The 20,554-nt window shown below is 31.6% G+C and overlaps 1 protein-coding gene across 3 annotated transcripts in view; it reads right to left on the minus strand.

The window, feature by feature from the left end:
• Positions 1 to 20,554, minus strand: part of mRNA-cap (RNA guanylyltransferase and 5'-phosphatase mRNA capping enzyme) — a 91,992-nt gene that overhangs the window by 47,150 nt on the left and 24,288 nt on the right. For all 3 annotated transcript variants that reach the window (XM_035354944.2, XM_035354945.2, XM_035354946.2), the window contains 5 exons: positions 16,635 to 16,744; positions 16,428 to 16,531; positions 11,831 to 11,919; positions 10,873 to 10,948; positions 2,008 to 2,038 (listed from right to left, as the gene is read on the minus strand). In XM_035354944.2, coding sequence (XP_035210835.2) covers positions 2,008 to 2,038; positions 10,873 to 10,948; positions 11,831 to 11,919; positions 16,428 to 16,531; positions 16,635 to 16,744 — 410 coding nt within the window. The remainder of the gene's footprint in view (positions 1 to 2,007; positions 2,039 to 10,872; positions 10,949 to 11,830; positions 11,920 to 16,427; positions 16,532 to 16,634; positions 16,745 to 20,554) is intronic.

Raw genomic sequence — 20,554 nt, forward strand, 5'->3', positions numbered from 1 at the left:
GAATTTGAATGTAATTTTATATTTAGCAGTAATTTTATATTTAGCTATAATTATATATTTTAAACCATTTTCATTAAAGAAAAACTATCATTAAACAGTGTTATTTAGTTCCAATAACAAATAAACATTATTTCATAACATGCTCATAATAACTTCACTTGCGCTATATAGAATCCTAATCAATCTTCATTAAGCCAGTTTACTGTTTTTAACAAAGGATATGTGTTGCAAAAATTGCAATGTGAAATATTGTGACAGATGATTTAATTTCTTTTATATTTTTTTATGTTATACATAAAACTTGCATCTATTCATTATCTAACTAAACAAAGACTGATTTTTTTTTTCTCTTGAAACTTTCACCAGAATGGATGGCACAAATGTGGTAATGATTTTTTCAGGATAAAGGAAAAGTACATAATTGCCTTTTTGCTCTTTGCTAAATTTTCCTTATAAATGTGTAATATTTTGACACACATTCTGAAATAATCAATATGTAACTTCCACAATTTTTATTGCAAAACAGCGATAATGCACGATACTAATATATTTTTAGACACTAACAAAATAAAAACTACAAAATACATTGTAATCTGTTTGGTATTTAATAAATGATAAAACTTAATATTTATATATGGCTTTGTAACCAATCCTTTAACATAAACTGTTGGACTAACTGTGACAACAAGACTGCCCTCTGGTGAGCAGCCAGAGAAGTACTTCAGTAAAAGCCAAGCGTCCCATAAGTTGTATCAGACTCATGCTCTTTTTCTTAAAGTTAAATGTAATGTCTGTGTGTAACTTAAACCTGTTAATAAATACTTGTTACACTATACAGGACTCTTCAATGACCCTATCTAAAATGACCATCACACAAAAACATGTCATTGCCACTGGTTTGTCAAGTTAAGCTCAAATCGAAACTATGTTTATAAGATTGAATACATTCAGCATATTATAATAACAATTTCTAATACAGAATGTTACTCTTAAGATGCCTCGCTTCGAATATATTATACCTTTTTATGTTTTACCACATTTACCATTTCGAAACAAAACTGAATATTATGATTATGCAGTTCTTGAGAACTCATTATGTGTAAACAAAATGAAAGAATTTCTTAATCACTTCAAGATAATACAATATTCATAAAAGATATACAAATATACTTTAAGAACACAGTAAAGTATTTTTACGTTTTCATATTTAAATATTTTCACCATTAAGGGTTAACATATTATAAAATATTAGTGTTTAAATGCAAAACAACTCATATCATTAACGACAATTATTTGTTGCTGATAAGGTATTGGAGTGGCACACACTCACAAAAAAATTCATACCTGACGGGCGAGGTATCTCTTTTCCTAAAGTTTTAGGACTTATATCCATTGGGTGTGGCTGCAAGTACTGTTTCTGAAAAAGAAAGTGAGCAAAAGCCAAGCCAAGGAAAATTCTTAAAGCTAAACCTTAACATTAGGCGTCACTTTGGTGGGGGTTGTTTTAGATAGGGTCATATATGAGTCTTATATAGTTCACAAGTATTTATTAACAGGTTTAAGTTACACACAGACATTACATTTAACTTTAAGAAAATTACAGAGCATGAGTCTGATATAACTTATTAAGTGGGATGCTTGGCTTTCACTGAAGTACTTCTCTAGTTACTCACCAGAGGGCAGCCTTGTTGTCACAGTTAGTCCAACAGTTTATGTTAAAGGATTGGTTACAGCCCTTAATTTCAATAAATATATAGAAAAAAGGTCAAAGCAGTCTAAGGATGTAATCCTGTTTCTAGAAGTGAAAACCATTTTGATTTAGAGAATTAAATGTCAAGCATTTTGATTTTCTGATGCTATAAAACTTATAAGTGTTCAGCTTTGAATATCAATTAAATAGAAGAACAAGAGATAATTAAAATCCCACTAAAAGAAGGTCTAAAAATCGAAGAAAATTATAATTCATTTTAAAAGAATTAAGTAATTTTATTTAATTAATGTACTTACTAGACTAAAACAACGCACAGCAGCATCAACACTGAAATAAAAGTACTATTATTACCAAAAACAAAAAAAAAAAAAAAAAAGAAAGAATCAAAACAAAACATTAAAACTACTATTATAGATATTAAGATGGTATAAATAATTTTACACAGATTTCTAAAAAGACACTGCTGTTTTTAACCTTTTATCATACAACTACATAACAAAAAATATTTAATAGATAACTCAGTATCTATTAAATCTGTATGTAAAAGTATCTGCTTTATCAATTCATGAAAAACTTATGCATTTCAGAGTTAATCAATCAAAAATGCTTCACTCTTATGGGTTTTTAAATAAACGGAATTAAAAAAATTTCCAATTGTAGCCTAAATACTGAAAATTAAACTAGCATTTTTTGGTACTTTTCCGTTTCGCCAGCGCAAATCTCGCCAAGCAGACTTTATTGGCGATAACATACTGTACACATGTAAAAAATTTTAACAAATGTTAGTCCTAGGAATTTTTTTATTTTGAAGGCATAAATATTTTAATATCGTTTAAAAAAATAAAGACAATAAATTTGTAAAAAGCCAAAAATAAAGACAATAAATTTGTAAAAAGACATTAATTTAAAAATTTACTATGTTTTCTTGGTTCAACATCCAGATTCACCGGTTCATATCACATGACCCCAAGTGATCTCATCTCATGTAAACTACGCTACAAAAATCTAATCCTGTCAGTAATAATCTCAATTAATTTCAAGTTAAATTTTAATTTGGAATACAAGTTTAAATGCAAGAATTATTTCAATTAGTACGAATAGCTTATTCAGAAATTATGTAAAATGCTGTACTTTGCTAGTCCATTCTCATTAGAATTGATGAATTTAAGCCTTGACTGTAGTTTTTCTATATTTTTGCCTTTGGGTGAGCGGTTTGATTGCATTTTAATTGCGCGAATAGCCTTAGGGCATAAAATTGAACTATCTGGTAAAAATTCTATGTAATTGTTATGCCAGTATTGAAAGAAATAAGCAATCTGATAAGAAATGGCTGCAAATTGTTTTGAAGATGAGGCATAAAAGGTTACCAGCAAGGATATTCTGTTTCATATCAGTTGTACCATTATTAGCGACTTTATTGCCTGTGCCGGCAAAACGAAAAAGTACCCATTTTTTTAACAATTTCATATTAAGTTTCTATTCTGGCTCAATGTTTCATATAAAACTTCTAGTATTTTAAATTGACAAGTATATACTTCAAAAAGTAATTTCAAAGAAATGGTGCAACAAGCATAATGCTAAATTAACCAATGCATAACACCTAATAGAATACTTCACAGCAAAAAGAAAGTACTATTTCAATATAAGATAAACATTCAAAAGTAGAATTAAAACCATATTCAGTTCAACAACTTAACTGCATTTTCAATGTTTTAACATTAAATTTTACATTAAACTGAGGCAGGAATTTCTGTGCCGCACAGTTAAATATATTTATAAAAGTACATATTTCTGAAAAGATCTTAAAAACAAATTAACAATAGATATTTTCTGTAACAGATTTAGGTTAATCTTTGGATTATGGTAACTTGGCGATTTTTTGGCGACCAACCCTGCTACAGCAACCTGCTAGTTTTTGTTTCGACGCCATTTTGTTTTCATGAAGTAGAGGCATTTTTTTTTTGTTGTTGTTCTTTTACTCAACATTTTTTCCAACAATCCTGATAGCCGAATTATGCTTACGCTAGAACATTTATGGAACAAAAGTGCTTAATCATTACGAAGATTAGATGCGAAATTGGGAGAAAGTGCAGAATCCCAAACTGCTTGCCACGTTTTTAAGAACTGCACATACACGGTATCATCCATGTACATGTCGACCTATTTTCACTTAAAAAAAATCCCAGAATTGCACAAAAATGGCATTGCACACACTCTTGACTTTATTCATGCACACTGCTATAGTCCTAGCTAGTAACCTTTATCGCCTTACCAAAATGTCGCCAAACCACCTGTTACCATATTCCAAAGATTAGCCCAGATTTATTACAATTGCAGTATTCACTCGGGTTACAATACAGCAAGTATAACTCTAGATCAATGCAGTGCTTTGTTTAACATAATAACTGTTCATTCTGACATAAGAAATGAATTGTTTTGAAACTAAACCATGCAAATATTTTTGCAATTTCTTCTTTAAAACTAAAGTTATTTATCTTATCCAATAATATGATAAAATTAGTTCCGCATAGTTTTAAAATATTTTCTTATCATTAAAGAATACAGCATTGGTAGTTACACAAAGAATCAGCTAAGTAACTCACTGCTCTGAGAAAAATATTCAGCATAAACTTAGTTCTAAGAAAAATCACTTAATGATTCTAAAATATTCATTATCACTGAACATGCATCCCGTTCTCCTAACATGAGCTGAGATGAATTATATCTGGCATCTATTGATTAGGTGCAGTAGGTTACAAAAACTTTCAGCATGCAATAAAACTTCAAAATCAATAACAGGAAATAACTAAAAATACTAAAAAAAAAAAAAAAAAAAAAAAAAATTAAATTCATGATTTTGGCATAGCATTGATAATATAAGAAATTTTATGGAATAAATTCTATCAAATGCTTCAAACAGAGCTTCAAGTACTTCATAACATGAGAATAAATAAATTTAATACTGAAATGCAGTTAACATTTCTACTCAACAAGACAGCCAAATTTAAATCCTTTCATTCATTGTACTGATGGCTGATTTCTTATTAATGAAACAAACTAGTTTTAAAACATAATATTAATTTAAATTTACACTAAAATACAATATTCATATATATTTTTCACAAATGTAACACAACATTATTTATAGCACAAATATAACCTGACTGTTTCCATGTACAGAGAATGTGTTAGAACTATTGGTAAAAATATTCCGCAATGATGAAACACAATAAATGAACCCTTTTCATTATATAGTGCATCATCAGACATTAATCTCCTGAATGGCATGACCACCTTTATCCGGTCATATTTTTTTTTTTTTTTTGGCTCCTGTTGTATGTTAGTTTATAATTTAAAATATTTTGTTTGCTTACTTTCTTTAATGATGTAAAATGATTGCAAGTTTATGAAAACAGAAATTAAAATAAGTAATTATACAAATGTAGCTATTAAACACAGTTTCAATGCAGGTTTTCCCGAGTAGAATCAAAAAACTCTTGTCAATCAGAAGGTTAAGTCATTTGGCACTGAAAGGAACTTTCCATTTACCTATGCAGCAGGTTCTTTCATAGAAAAATATAAAGAACAGAGCTCTTCAGATGCATAATTATTATTCTTTCCATATCTGTTTTATTTTTGCTTTTCTATTATGCATTTTGTTTGTGTGAACTATTCCACTGTGACATGCTCCCTTTCTCAATTAATAGCTTTTATTTCCCATGTTTTTAATTCAAAGTTTTTCCAAATAACTCTTGGCTAAAAAAACTGGTCCTACTTCGTTACATGATTCTGCTATCATCATCTTAGAATGATTCTCAGCTCTACACTTAATATCATGATGTGTCTTTAATGAATCTTATTTTCACTAAGGTGGACATACCTTAATTTGTGCAGTATTCATAAATAAATCACCATGTTAATGATTCATGCACCATCATTAGTGTCTTGAAATGAATGAGTAAAATGAAGGTGAAAGCCAACATCGTCACCTATTTTTGCTCTGTAAAAGAGGGATCTTGAAAAAAGAAATCTCCCTCCAATCCCATATTGCTTAACATGCAATCTGCATTCTATGACAAAAGAAGGTTGTTTCAACATATTCTAACACCCCTTAAATTTTGCTCCATTAATTTTAAAATAATCTATGTATTCGTGAAACTTAGTTATCTTTAAAACAGATGCATGTATATATCGTATTGGTTCATTACGGTGTCTATTAAAGTCCTTGTGTTCTGTTTATTTTTACAACTGATGGTTGTAAACATATACTTTCATTTACAAAACTATTTTAGGCTATGCAACCATTCATACTAGCATTTTAAAATTTTAAAAATTAATATTAAAAAATTAATTTAATTTTTATATGATCCCCTGGTATTTATAGTCATATTTCATGTGAATTTATACTCATTTCTAAAAAAATAAAAAGTAACAAATTTGACTTAGATGTAACAAAAATTGACTAAAATATTTAATTTCAAAGTTTGTTTTTTATGTGTGGAATATTTTTGAGGGCTTTCTTTTGTGATCAGTTAAAAAGTTAAGTCAGAGTAATTCAAGGTTTATTTTTCCCTCTTTAATATCACTTGGTAATATTCTTTTGTGATTTCCTGGTTTGTAACACTCTTTAATCAATAATTTACAACTTACAGTATACCAAAAGAATTTTCACACAAGAAAAATTTCAAATGCTAAAAATATGTTATTAATACGTAGGTTGGGGCAAAAGTCATGGCAACTATTCTTTTTCTTGAAGATACCAGTCCGTTTGGAAAATGCGACATATACAGACGAAAGAACAAGGTCTTAAACTACATATGTGAACAATGAATAGCACTGAAATATCGTAACACATGAATTTATTATGGTAGTATACAGGGCAATATGGTCTTCACCGTGCAAAAGAATGATAACACAATACACATAAAGTTGACGTGACAAACCTGAGCCTAAAGACCCTCAATGTAGTTCCCTGCTATTGTCACCACATGCTGCCAACGATGGAGGTGCTGAATACCATCAGCCTCAGCATTTGCCGCACCATGTGTAAATCGGGTCATCTGCTGACGCTCAGCATTAGCAATGTCCTCTCGTGTTGCAAACTGCTTACCTCGTATTGGTTTCTTAATCTTGGGAATGAGATCAAAGTCACAGGGCAAAAGGTCAGGAGAGTACTGGTGGGTGTTCCAATTCTTTCCATCCCCAATGTCGGAGTAGCTGCCATACACACTCTGCTTTATGTGGTCTTGCATTGTCGTGCAGAATTATTGCAGTCCACAAGATCCGCACGTTTATCCCGAATGCCACGTCGTACCTGTCGCACCAGGAAGTCCCTGTAGTACTGTGCGGTCACTGTTCTGTCAAGAGGAATGAAGTGGCAAACAATGACACCCCTAACATCATACGCGACGATCACCATCAATTTGACTGGGGAAGGATTCTGATGCTAGCTCATTACTCAATATCCTGTGAGCAATATCCGGTGCGTGTTTCGATGCCACTTGCCCTCTCTAACTCTAGTAACGTCCATCGTCTGTCTTCATCCATGAGGTGCTTGATGACGGCAGGTGCAAGTCGGTCTATACACTCACCGGTCGTCCCGAACGTTGCTCATCACTGGTTGACACACGTCCTTGCTGAAACTTTCCTACTCACTGTGCTACTGTACAATATGGTAGGGCATTATTACCAAGGGCTTCTACTAATTCACTGTGACATTCCATCGCATTTCTCTCTCAGAGAACGGCTATTATGATGTAAGCGCGCTGTTCAACATGGGTTACTTTCCATCTTGCACAACACTCACTACCTGACTGATTTCAGAGCTCTCGCTAGCATAGAGCCAGCTATCACAGAGCCATCTGTTATTCTGCATACATACTATGCCTGCAGAACTTCCACACGACACATATACATTTTGTGATCCGTTCACATATCTACAAGAAAAAAATAGTTGCCATGACTTTTGCCCCAACCCTCGTATTTTCATGCAGTTTTATTAGTTTGATATAAATCATATCCCTCCAAAGAATTAAATTAGTAAATTTTTCATTTCTAGTTTATGCAAATATAAATCTTTTTCTAAATCGGTATTTCATTTCTAGTTATATAAATGTAAACACTTCTTTCTTCAACATGCGTATGACTACTGAACATGATCTCAAAGTTTAAAATTTTCATCTTCATCAATTTTTCTAATTTGTGAGTCAAAAATTTTCTGCTCTTTTTTTTTTTTTTTTTTTTTGAAAGAGTATAAACTTTTCTAAATATATTTATAGGGGCTGGAGAGCCATATAAAAAATTAGATTTCATAATTTTTACAAAACTGGTATTTAAAAAATTCCATAAAATGTTTTTTCCTAAAGCATTTTTGTAATTGGAATTATACGTTAGCCAATGGTTGCAAAAATAAAGGCAGCATGAGAACTTTTATAGAGATGGTATATATTCCACAGTTTTATACTTGTGTTCTGTAGCAGCCTTGATGATAAAGTGGATTTGGCACTTTACTGCACTGAGCAGAGACAATTATTGATCTGCACATGTGCAAGAAAGAATTATTACTGACCTATCTGGTTCTTTGTAATTCAATTGTGTTAATATATAATAGTTTTGCTGTAAAATGCTTATTATCTCCTTACAATTTTTAACATTCCTTTAATGGGACAAGAAGATATAATTTGTATTTGAGGTATTATTAGCAGCAACTGTTGAACTATGGCAAACAGGAAAATCTGTAGAAAATAAATGTTTATATATGATTTTTTTTTTTTGAAAATTTGCTTACATAATTGTTATATACAATGAATAATTTATACATTAAGTTCTATGGAATTGTGGTTTTATTTTAAATACCACAATAAATACAAATCTAAAATGAATTCTTTTATATGAATATGTAAAATTTCTTATGTTTTACAGATATGAATGCATTGTCAGTTTATTGTTTACTGTCAATTTTGCATTCTTTAATGTTTATGGTATTTGACAATAAATAATACTACCTAAAGCCTGACTTGTACTAACAATGTTTTCTTTCACCAAGGCTGACACAAAAGACAAGTACATACTGTGTTTTTATTTTGACTTTCAAAGTTAAGCATGTGTGAATAAGTATCCCATATTTGATTTAAAGCTTAACAGTAAAAATTCAATTGCTTATGACAACTCAAAATATTTTGTTGACTATACTATTGTATATTCTGGCATATAACACACACTTTTAATACAAAAAATAAAATCAAAATTTATGGATGAGTGTTATGCACTAAATATAAAAATGATAAGATTTAAAAATACAGAAAAGATGGGCATATAAAAATTAGATTTCTACACGTATCTAAGTAATGTTTATTTAAAATAAATGTCATCCTTGTTGTCTTAAAATTTTTCATTATCAGATAACATGAAAATTCTTCACAGTTAACTTTCATGATAGCTTCGAGTACATCATACTATTCTGTTTCATCTTCACCATCACTGTTAGTCTGGATCCATAAATAAATAATCATATTCCATTCTATCTAACTTGTCAAATATATTATTTTAAATCTGATTTTATTTCATTCCATGCTTTTATTATCCACTCATACACTATTTCTAGACTGGCATAACACATTTGGCTCTCCTTTGGCAAATGTTTTTTACCTTCTAAGATCTAAATATTTCACTGTTTTAAATTTTCCTTCAATGATTTATTGATATAAATATCTAAAGAATGAAAAAATGACATTAAAGCCTGTAATAACTGCCATGTTTGTTTTACACTCTTTCAACAATTCCTTTGTATTTTCCATTAGATGGGATCTGAACATGTCCCAAATCAAAGGACTCTCTGGATTCTTTAAGGCTACAGGACACTTTTGCCAAACATTTCTTATTCACAATTTCATACCGTTTTCATCCATCCAGCCTTTTTCATGAAAAATGAATGAAAATACCATTTGGGAAATCACATTTTGACATCATCTTTCTTTTAAACATAACCATGGGTTTTAGTTTTGTACCGCCTATTAAGCAGGAAAGCACTATGGTGAAGTAAGATTTTTCATGACCTGTTGCTTTGATGTGAACAATTTCTGTTTCTTTCACATCGTTTTATTTCCTATCATATCACACATTACTGCAGTATTATCCATATGCCTATAAGTGACAATATATATACATATTTACTTTTTTTTTTTTTTTGATTTTTGCTTTTGTAGATCAATAACATACTTTTGGAAACCTATCAGTTTGTTGTCCAAATTTTCTGGAAGCCTCTGCAAAACTTGTTTTTCCTGATACAACTAAATTATACTGTGTCATAAATGACTTCACCCACTTTTAAAGTTTTCATAAAGTAAAGGTTTTACTCAAGGTAAATAAACATATGCTGTTTCTTGTAACAATTAATCTATTCTAGTTATTTTCTTAGACTCAGTTTGCGACACTTTCTTCTAGGACAGGAAATTTCCTTAAACATTTACACAGAGAAATTTTTTTTCTTTGATACATTAATCATTGTGGTTTCACTTTTCTTCCACTCACGTATGGAGCTTTTTATAACACCAACCATCCTCGTCACAACATGTTTTCCAATTTCTTTCACAAACGGAATGACTTTGCATTTAAAACCACACTGTATTTCTCTCGTTTGGCTGGAGCCATATATACTGCTAAAAGGGAACATTTGACTCCTAATTCCACAAATTCATGCAGGTTGGAAATGCATACTTATCCCAAATTATGTCCCTCTTTTCTCAAAACCCTAGAATAACAATCTTGTGCACAGCTGCATTGAATACAACTTGCCCTCTTTGAAGAATTATTTACTCCCTCAAGCATTTAGCCTACACACATATTGCTCCCCTTATTGCTTGTTATTTCAGTATACCATTATTAGAAAGTCGGAGGAAAATCTTCAAATGAATGACTCCAAAAGATAAGAGCATTGGAAATATATCTTTAAGGTTTCTTCCTAAAGAAAGGGGTAAGCATTATGCAGCAAATACTTAAAAATTTAAAAATGGAGTTTGAAATTATAGGTGCATGATATACACCAAATATACAGTATGTATAATAAAAATATTAGAAAAGGAATAATACAAGTAATAATACAAGAGTTATCAAAAGTTTTCATCTGAAAATACACATTTAATAACAACATGCAAAATATTTACCTCCATGACAGACTTTCAATTAAATATGCAATTATGAGGAAACCTGTGCGATTGAAACCATGAGTACAATGGACACCTTTAAATAATAAAATTATTTTGATTTATATAACACTATAATATAAGGACAACATGAAAAAAAGTCAAGCTAAATCTGTTTTTATGTATCCCATGATGAAACATAAATTCACAACTGAATGAAATATTTTAATTAATTCAATAAGATATCAAAATGACAAGCTAATAAATCGTAAATTTAATGCCCCCCCCAAAGGAAAGCTGATCCTATAATTTATGGCTTGAAAAGAAAATGCAGTTACTTAGTTTTTAGCTAATGATAAGATATTTAGATCATTTAACCATCGTATTGTAATACTTGTTCAAATTTTCTCTGACATGCATATTTTTTTCTTTTAATTATACTTTAATATGTGCAAAGTCACCTTACATGTAAGGTTGCCTTATATTCAGTCCAAAAGAATATTTTAAAAAACGAAAAATATCAATTTTATGAAATGATAAATAGCAAATAAATGACATTAAATTATTTTTTTCTCCCCCAAATGAAGCACACTTTTACATTCATCTCTGTACAAATATGTTAGATCAACCCACAAACAACTATAAATATATTTTTAAAAAAATAACCTCAAAGAAATAACATAGTTTGCAACTTCAAAAATAAATATAAACAAAATTATTTAAGTATTATGTTGGTTTTTTTAATATTAAAAAAACATATCAGCATTATTTATTTAAGAGCAGGGATGCTTCTGTATGAAGCTGGCTTATATCTAGATCACACACAAGAAAATCCATGAAATCATTATGTATCAAGCCTAACTAACAAGCAGGATAAGAACCCATGCAGATTACCAGTGTCACTTAGAAGTGGACAAAGCTTATCACAGTAAAGATCAATTAGAATACAAATAAGATATAAAAATCTAAAAAAGATTACCAATAACTTCTAGAGGATTCCGAGAAATGAACCTTTGGCAGATCTCAATAAAAAAGGTTGTCTGTTCAACAGAAGGACATTCACCATGTCTGGAATAATAAACATTAAAAGAAATCTGATTTCAAGATATCTGATAAAACTCACAAACAACTCTCAGTTTTAAACTCACAAATATGACAATACTGAGTTTCAAAATTATGTCTGATAAAATGATTTTCAAAAGCATTCCTTCATTCCTTAAGGATTACTTTATTTTACATAAGCAAAGAAACTGTATAATGATAAAATATTATGTCTCAAGTGTAATCCAGTGCAAAGTTCGAGATCCGGACATCCAACATCCAGACCTCAATGACACCAACAACTTTAATTTTTTTTTTTTTTTTTGGCATGCTTTACGCATTTATATTTGATTCCCTTCCCAGAGTATAATAAAACACGTGGTGAGTCTGGATTCATAATTTCACTTCGGCACTAAATAGGATGCCTCATTCTTGAAGGAACAATAATTTTTGCATAAATTTGTATGATCAAGAAATTGGCTCCAATCTATATCTGCTTGGTATACATGTCAAACTGAAACATTCTACGAGGGTTGGAATTTTAATAGTGGCAACTATTTATTTACAAGGAATACAAAAGTGATTCATGTCACCATGTTTTACAGTCCTTCAATATAGTCAGTCGCCAGCACTGTGTACAACCCGTTTCCAACGATGTGGAAGTCGCAGAATACCTGTAGCAGCGCCTGTTTTGTTGATAGTTTGAATGGACTGGTCTACTGCCGCAAGAACCTCAGGAACAGTTTGGAAGCGAGTGCCACGAAGTGGTTCCTTCATCTTAGGAATTAAGTCATAGTCACAAGGGCTTAGATCTGGGGAGTATGGTTGATGGTAAAGCACTTCCCAGCCCCATCGCTTGAACAAATCAGTCACAGCTTGCGCTGCATGCGGCCAAGCCTTGTCATGCAAAATGAGAGAAGCGTTCTGCAGAAAGTGTTGCTGTTTTTTTCTCAAAGCTGGTCGGAGATTGTGCTCCAAAAATAAGCAGTAATACTGCGCAGTGATGGTCTGCTGTGGGGGAATTGTATGCATTAGGATGACACCATCACAGTCATACACAAGAATCACCATAACTTTCACATTGCTGGGGTTCTGACGAAATTTCGAACGTCGTGGTGACCCGAGATGACGCCATTCGTTTGATTGGCGTTTCAGCTTTGGCTGGTACAATCGGGCCCAAGTCTCATCCAGCATAATGATACGGCGTAAAAAAGCATCTCCTTCGCGCTCATAGCCCTCCAAGTGGGTTCGAGCAGCATCGTATCGTAAGCCATTTCTGTATTTCCGTCAACTGATGTGGAATCCATCGTGAAGCAATTTTTCTCATGAACAGGCATTCCTTCAGAATGTGCAGCACAGTCGTATGTGCTAATCTTGTTTGTCCGGCCAGCTGACAAATCGTTTGGTGGCGATCACTGTCCATTAGTGCGCCAACAGCTTGCACGTCTGCATCGCTGACACTCGGACGACCTGGCCACAGCATGTCTGCCACGTTTTGGCGTCCTTCATTGAATGCTTTCACGCATCTTGCTACGGTTCTGTACAGCAATGCAGATTCCCCGCAAGCCTCTTGAAGCCCTTGATGACACTGTCGTGCTATACAACCTCTGGCACATTCAATTTTTATCCAACTTCGTTGTTCTTGTTTTGAAAACATCCTGACAACACTTACCTAGATCGCGAGCTAATACAAGGATTCATTCTTCGTGTCATTCCGCATGCGCGTGACGTAGGCAGGACGAGTCTTTTTGCTGAGAGGTAAGGTAGGTATGTAGTTTATGTGTGGTATATGCAATAATCTTTGGTTTTGTTGCGTAGCGTTTTTTCAGCTGTATTGCCACTATTAAAGTTCCAACCCTCGTACATAGATACATTGTTTATTTTACACCTATTAATATTTTACATCCCTGATGCCAACATGGAGAATAATTATTTAATATATTTTGCCTTCCTCAACCCATATTTATCAACACATGACAACTTGAGTAATGACTCATGTAGCGAAGCCTAAAAAGTTTTTTATGTTAGTAATCAAATAATAAAGAGTATGGTAACCTTTTACATTGATATTAATCTTGGCGATAATTACAGATTTAAGTTAAATGTGCAAGAAATGTTGACGAGGAAAATTTTAACAAAAATTTCTTTCCATATGCTAAAAATAGATTTTCTTAATGATACTCATAGGCCAAATGATTACATTTAGAGCTATTTGAATTAAGAATAGTTGTTTTGTTATTCACATAAACCAGTGGTTCTCAACCTTTTGTCTAATGCGTACCATCTAAGCAAAAATTGAAAACGTGTAGTACCACCACTAGAAAGCACTACCACTCTTGAACAAAGGTCAGATCGCATAAATTTATGATTGTTAGAGAGAAAACTCAATCAGGATGTTGGGGTTTTAATTTTTAAATTTAATAGTTAAAAATACTTTGTTTCTTCGCGTACTACCTATTTTTCTCTTGCATACCACTAGTTGAGAACCCCTGACATAAACCCAGAACCAGTGCCAGGGCTTGTACAGCCACACCGGGCGGCAGAATTTAGGAAGACAAAAGGAGGCACTTGGTAGCAGAATTTAGGACTCACAGGAGACTGCATCAGGTGGTTAAGATACCTAGCACCAACCCTCAATAAGGCTTAAGTATAGTTGGGAACTTATTTATTCAGCACTTAGCCTTCAGCATGTGCATGAAATAGACACAAGTATAATAAATAACTAAACTAATACAATTAAGGCTTAATTGTCTCAGAGCGCAATAGAAGCCAGATAAAATTTAATGGAGCAACTTGTCTTTAGTCGTCAATCTCATGATGCATAGCCAAATATGTATAGTGAACGATAGCTAAACTTTATGATCACAGCCGCGAATTTTAAAGGTTTTTGGATATCACAATCCAAAGGTGAAATTTTTTAATTAAAGAATTTTACAAAGGAATGTGGAGAAGCAGTAATAAATGAAGATGATATGAAAGAAGTTTTTCATTGTGATTACAATGGTCCTCAATCATCAATCAATTAATGGATGGCAAAAACTCTAGCATGGTTCTATATCCAGAAAGTAGTACCACTGATAGTGAAGAAAGTGACAGAGTTTACTGAAAATGAAAAAAATTCGATTGACAAGTTAGTTGAAATTTTTGACACAGCAATTACAGGACTTCAGCAATGTAACTAAAAAAGAAATTATATCTGTCTGCAGAATTAAAGAGAAAGAATTAGCACAAAAAATGAAGCAATTTAAACAACTTACATTGAAAGAAATGTTTAATAAGTAAACAAATAAATATTAAGCCTTTTTTTTTTTTTTTTTTTTTTTTTTGTAATTTTTGATACCTCTTTTTTGTAATTTTGAAGCATTTATTTCAGAAATTACCATTTAATATTTTAAATTTTATAATTTCTACATGCCATCTTACTAGATTTAAACTGATTATCTAATATCCGGAAAAATTCCAAATCCGAAATCGTGGAAGTCCCGACGAGTCCAGATCTCTGACTTTGTACAGTATATGTATATAATAAGGATGTTTTGAGATTTATTATTAGTTATAAATGTCAAACATCTTAAAACATTATTATACATATATATATATATTTTTAGTCATGCCTGAGATAGTTATAGGTTTTGTTATAGAAGGATGAAATTTGGAGATCAAAAGTAACTGTAGATTCATAACATAATTTTATTTCTTGACGAATAATTTTTTAGGACACATATTCTCAAACATACACCATTTTGGGCAAGATAAACACTCTCCATACTTTTATATAATGAATCGCATCACTAAGTGGAGAAGTAAGCAACATACATTAGCACTGTAATAGGAAGGCAGGAAAAATGAGTGTGCATTTCAGCAAAGGGTACTTAGTCGACTTCTTTGTTTAAATTTTCGATTGTGATTTGACAAGAGTCTACCACATTGCAAGATAAATATGATGATATATGCAGATTAGTCTTCCATATGACGTATTTTAGATTCCAGGAAAGGGTTGTAGCCAAATTAAAAGATTATTGCTAAATTAAAGTTAGTAGTTTCCTTTTCTTTTTTCTCTCACTCACTCGCACACACACATACACAAGGCATTTTAATATAAAAAATTTAAACTGAACACTTTAAAGTAGTACCAGTTAATAGAGTGTCATTCTAATCACTAAAAAGTAAGACCTGTTACATTCACTCTACATAATATTCACATAGTTGCCTTAGAAATGTATAAAATGAGATTTTCTAATAATTTTAACAAAAAAAATTTTAAAATTTGCTGCCTTAAAACAGATATGCAATGTAAGGAAAAGATTTGCAACATATATGATTTTCCATTACCAATATATACAGATGTTTTTCCAGAATAATTACACTGTGCTGCTAAAAAATAAAAATTATGATCACTTGTCAGAAAAGATTAATTAACATTAACAATATTACTAAGGTACTACAAGCAGAAAGTGGTACAAAACTTTCATAAAATTCAAAATAAATGAAAAACACTTGAAAAGAATTTCAAGCCTAAATGATAAATAACATACCCTCGACACTGGAGTTTGACATACTTTATTCCATGATCTTCAATTTCATTCTTATTATAAAATCGAGTCGTATTCGTTAAATCAATCCACAAACCAAGCTTTAACTGCATAATATATAAATATCATAAAACAAAAAATAAATCCATATTTCAATTGCATGACAAATAAAGAGTTAAAGTAATAATAATAACAATAATAATCTCTGACCTTATTGCTAGACAAGGAGGCAATAAACATTGATGGTGTAAATGTGCATTCTTCAGGAACCTGGGAGTCATACCTTTCATCCAATGGAGTTTTGAAAGGAATGAATTTATCTAACAAGAAAATATTCAATGAATATTAAATTTTAGTATGACTAAAATTATTATATAATTGACTAAAATAGTATTTTAGTAGTTTCCTATTCACATTTCAACACACTATGTATTATGAAAGTTGTTACTTCTGCCATGTTCTATCATGTCTTACAGTTGCATTTATCAAATCTGCTATACCTATTTATCAAATCTGCTATACCTATAATCTGTGTGTGTGTAAATATATATATATTTACACACACACACACACACACACACACATACATATCTCTAAGAAGTGAACATCAGTGGCCATAGGTTTAAAAGAAAGAAAATATAGAGTCACAGAATACAGTTAAGGTCAACTCCAAGTTAACCAGGTGTTACAGTTTAAGTGTGCCTTAAGAAGATGAAGTTTATTTACATTAAAACTCATATTTAAACTTAACAGCATTCTGTGATTGAATATTGTCTTTCATTTAAACCTACGGCCACTGATTTATGTTCATATATTACAGATATGAGTGTGCATGTGAAATGATAAAAAATTACTATTACGCATCATCAGAATGAAATAAATTTCTACGCAACCAAAACAAAATATGAAAACCAAAACAAAATGCAGGGAATAAAACCAGGTACAGCAGATAATATCACAGTATTTACAAATTATTTTTATTGACAACAGTATATAATTTAATTGTATACAAATGTCATGGCAGTAGGGTAGCATCTGCCTTAGCCTTGGCCTTGAGTTCAACCTCAGAGATGGTGTGGTGGTGTATTTAATTATGGCGAAGCACACTAGGGCTATCTGCCTAAGAGGAGGGGTGCCTTTCGTGGAGGACTTTCTAAGGGAAACTGGCTCGTATACACGTTACACATGGGGAAAACCACGAAAACGCCCATGCAGCCAGCCCGTTCGCGGGATTCGAACCTCGGACCGAACTACCAGTGTTCAGCGACTTTACCGCTCGGCCGCTGGTGGGCCCTCAACCTCAGAGAAGGAACATACGTTTCTAAGTGTATAAATTACAGCATTGGCCACTTAAAATACTGTTCAGCTGAAAGAAATTGGTGTCACAAGAAGAGGCATTGGAATCCAAATTTTTGGTCGAAAAATTAACTAGCAAGTGCCCAGTTGTTGGGCAGGATTACAAATTTTCCAATGAAAGTTTAACTAACAGGTGCTCAGCTGTTAAAGAAAAAAAAAAAAACTCTTCAAAGATAAAATGATGACAAATTAAAAATTTCTCCAACTGTAGTCAAAACTTATACATAAACTTGTAAAAACTAGTATCCATACACAAACGATTCACCAAACTCTTTATTCTGAAAATTATAAAAACTGAAAAATGCCAAATCTCTCATCAATCTTCACCAAAAAAGTGCTAAATAATATTTCAATTTAAATATCACTGATTTTATATAAAAAAAAAATTGAGGTGTTTCCTTGCTAAAGCAGTCACTGCATAAACCTTTGTTGACATCTGACATTTTCACTTCACAGAATGGACTGTTAAATTTTCCAGTTTTGTTGACTAGGTGCAGTGGCCATTTTAACAAGGAAGTATACCCACAATTATTAGCTTTAGACAGCCCAGTCAGAGAAAATATTGATGCAGTCTTATAGTGCGATCAGCAACTATTGCTCTATTGTTGACAGCAAATCAAAAGCCCGATTTTGGGGCAAGAGGGATCATGATATAATATATGCCAATAAAGTAAAATTCCAGAAATCCGAGAAGCTTGGGACCAGAAGTTGTGCGGATTTTAGGATTTTGCAGATTTCAGGACAGAAAAGATAAAGCATAATATTCGGACTAAAAGTGCAAAATGAATAAGGCATATTAGATATATTTAATTAAATTATTATATACATTATTGCAATAAGTTATCATATGCATTAAATTATTATTACATATATAAATTGATTATATTATTCAATGTATTATATGCACACAGCATCGAGATTTGCCGATTTTGCCTCATGCAAAGATTTCTGGTTTCGGATTCTGGTGTTAGAATCACTGTTGCTGTAAAATTTCAACAGCTTTTCTTTATTTTTCCGTATATCTTACACAATCGGGTCGCAATTCCATACCATTCTGCTATGAATCGAGCCATAGCACCTGCTTCCATCTTTTGCAGAATTTGCACTTTTTGCATTACCGTCAATTCAACATGTTTACGTTTTTCAACGTTGCAAGCAGTAAAATCACGAGTGCATTTCTTATCTGTCATTGTATGAAAAAGGGCTGAAACTAAAAATATTCTTAATTTATCCACAAAATATCCGGATAAAAAAAAGGCAGCACTAAACAATCTCGTGAAATGAAATAACAAAGCTCAGAAAATACAACAACGTGAATCGTGAACTTGAACAAAGAGTTGAGTGAATAGTCTGCTTTTTTACCTCAATGCAGATTAGAAGGAAAAAGAAACTTATCTTATTTATTTTATCTTATTTTTTTAAACTTTTTTATGTCAATAATTTGTTATTTCCATTTTGACTTGTTATTCAGTAATTATGACGTCATTTATTCAGTAAGTATTTTTTTTTTCAATATTTCATACTCAATGTTGCGGTTTCCGGAACCTATAAACTGAATGTTTATATTCTGAGAGGCAACGCAGATTTCAGGAGTTGGCGGATTTCAGGTCGACGGATTTTCGGTATTTGACTGTATATATTATTTTAATTAAATTATGATTTCCAAATAACAATTCTTGGTACTTTCTTATTAAAGTAGCTATAACAATTAGCTTCCAAAATTAATCACCTAAATCTATAATGTATAACTTAATTCTCAGTTAATATTGCTAAATACACATGTCCAGACCATATTAAATCTTTTCCATGCACATTTTACTTTCCAGAGGGGTTTCTTATAATAAAACTGGGAGTTTTGGGGAAGGTTGTTGTGCAATATGCCATTTTAAAAAGAGTCAAATTGATTTAAATTCATTTTATAATATATGAATCAGCTTACTGAACCATTTATAACATGATTTTGATGTAAAATGTATTACTAACTAATTACATATTCTAAATATTATGTTCTTTGGCTAATTTCATTTTATAATTTTCTTGCATTTTATATCCAGAAAATTCTTAGTAGGGAAAATAAGCTTTTATTAAGCATAAGTACTTTAAAATACAATGAAAGTTAAATTAACGTAGCTACTACTGTGTGGTTAAACATCGTAATGTACCAATTATTGATGTAAAGCAAAATTAAATACAAATAATAACTGATTACATTTATTTCCATTTTTTAACTATTGGCTGAATCATCCTAAAAATTTCACATATGTTGCTAATCCTGGTGCTTAAACAATCAACTTTTCAACACAACTATTTCATAAAAACACAGTAGCTACTAAACGATACTCGAATTTTACAGAAAAGCAATGTGTGGGGTCAGCCAGTGGTGTGGGCAGCAGCTATTACGAAACAATGTGATATCAGCTAGTGGCCCACGCCGCTGAACATAAGACAACCACAAGATTCAGATCAAATAAAATTTAATAAACAAAAACAAAAATCTGAAAGGTTTCAGATTTTAAATTACGTCCAAAGGGGCCTTTTTTTAACATTTTGTGTGTTTATTTATTAAACATCATGTTCTTTGCATTTAAACCATAAAATTCAGTTCAACAGAAATACCGCAAAAAAAATTTAAAATGAGCACATCTTTAGAATTTCCGATACACAGTTCCGCACACTGGAGAAAAAAAGCCTCTCCCCTCCTCCCCCCGTAGAGTGTTGCCGTTGCTCGATTTTAAATCGTCGAGTTTGTTAATAAAAAATTCGTTAAAGTTTTA

Source organism: Stegodyphus dumicola, chromosome 8 (genome assembly GCF_044657685.1).
Source record: "Stegodyphus dumicola isolate Sdum_Otavi_A_Nest chromosome 8, ASM4465768v1".
NCBI lineage: Eukaryota > Metazoa > Arthropoda > Arachnida > Araneae > Eresidae > Stegodyphus > Stegodyphus dumicola.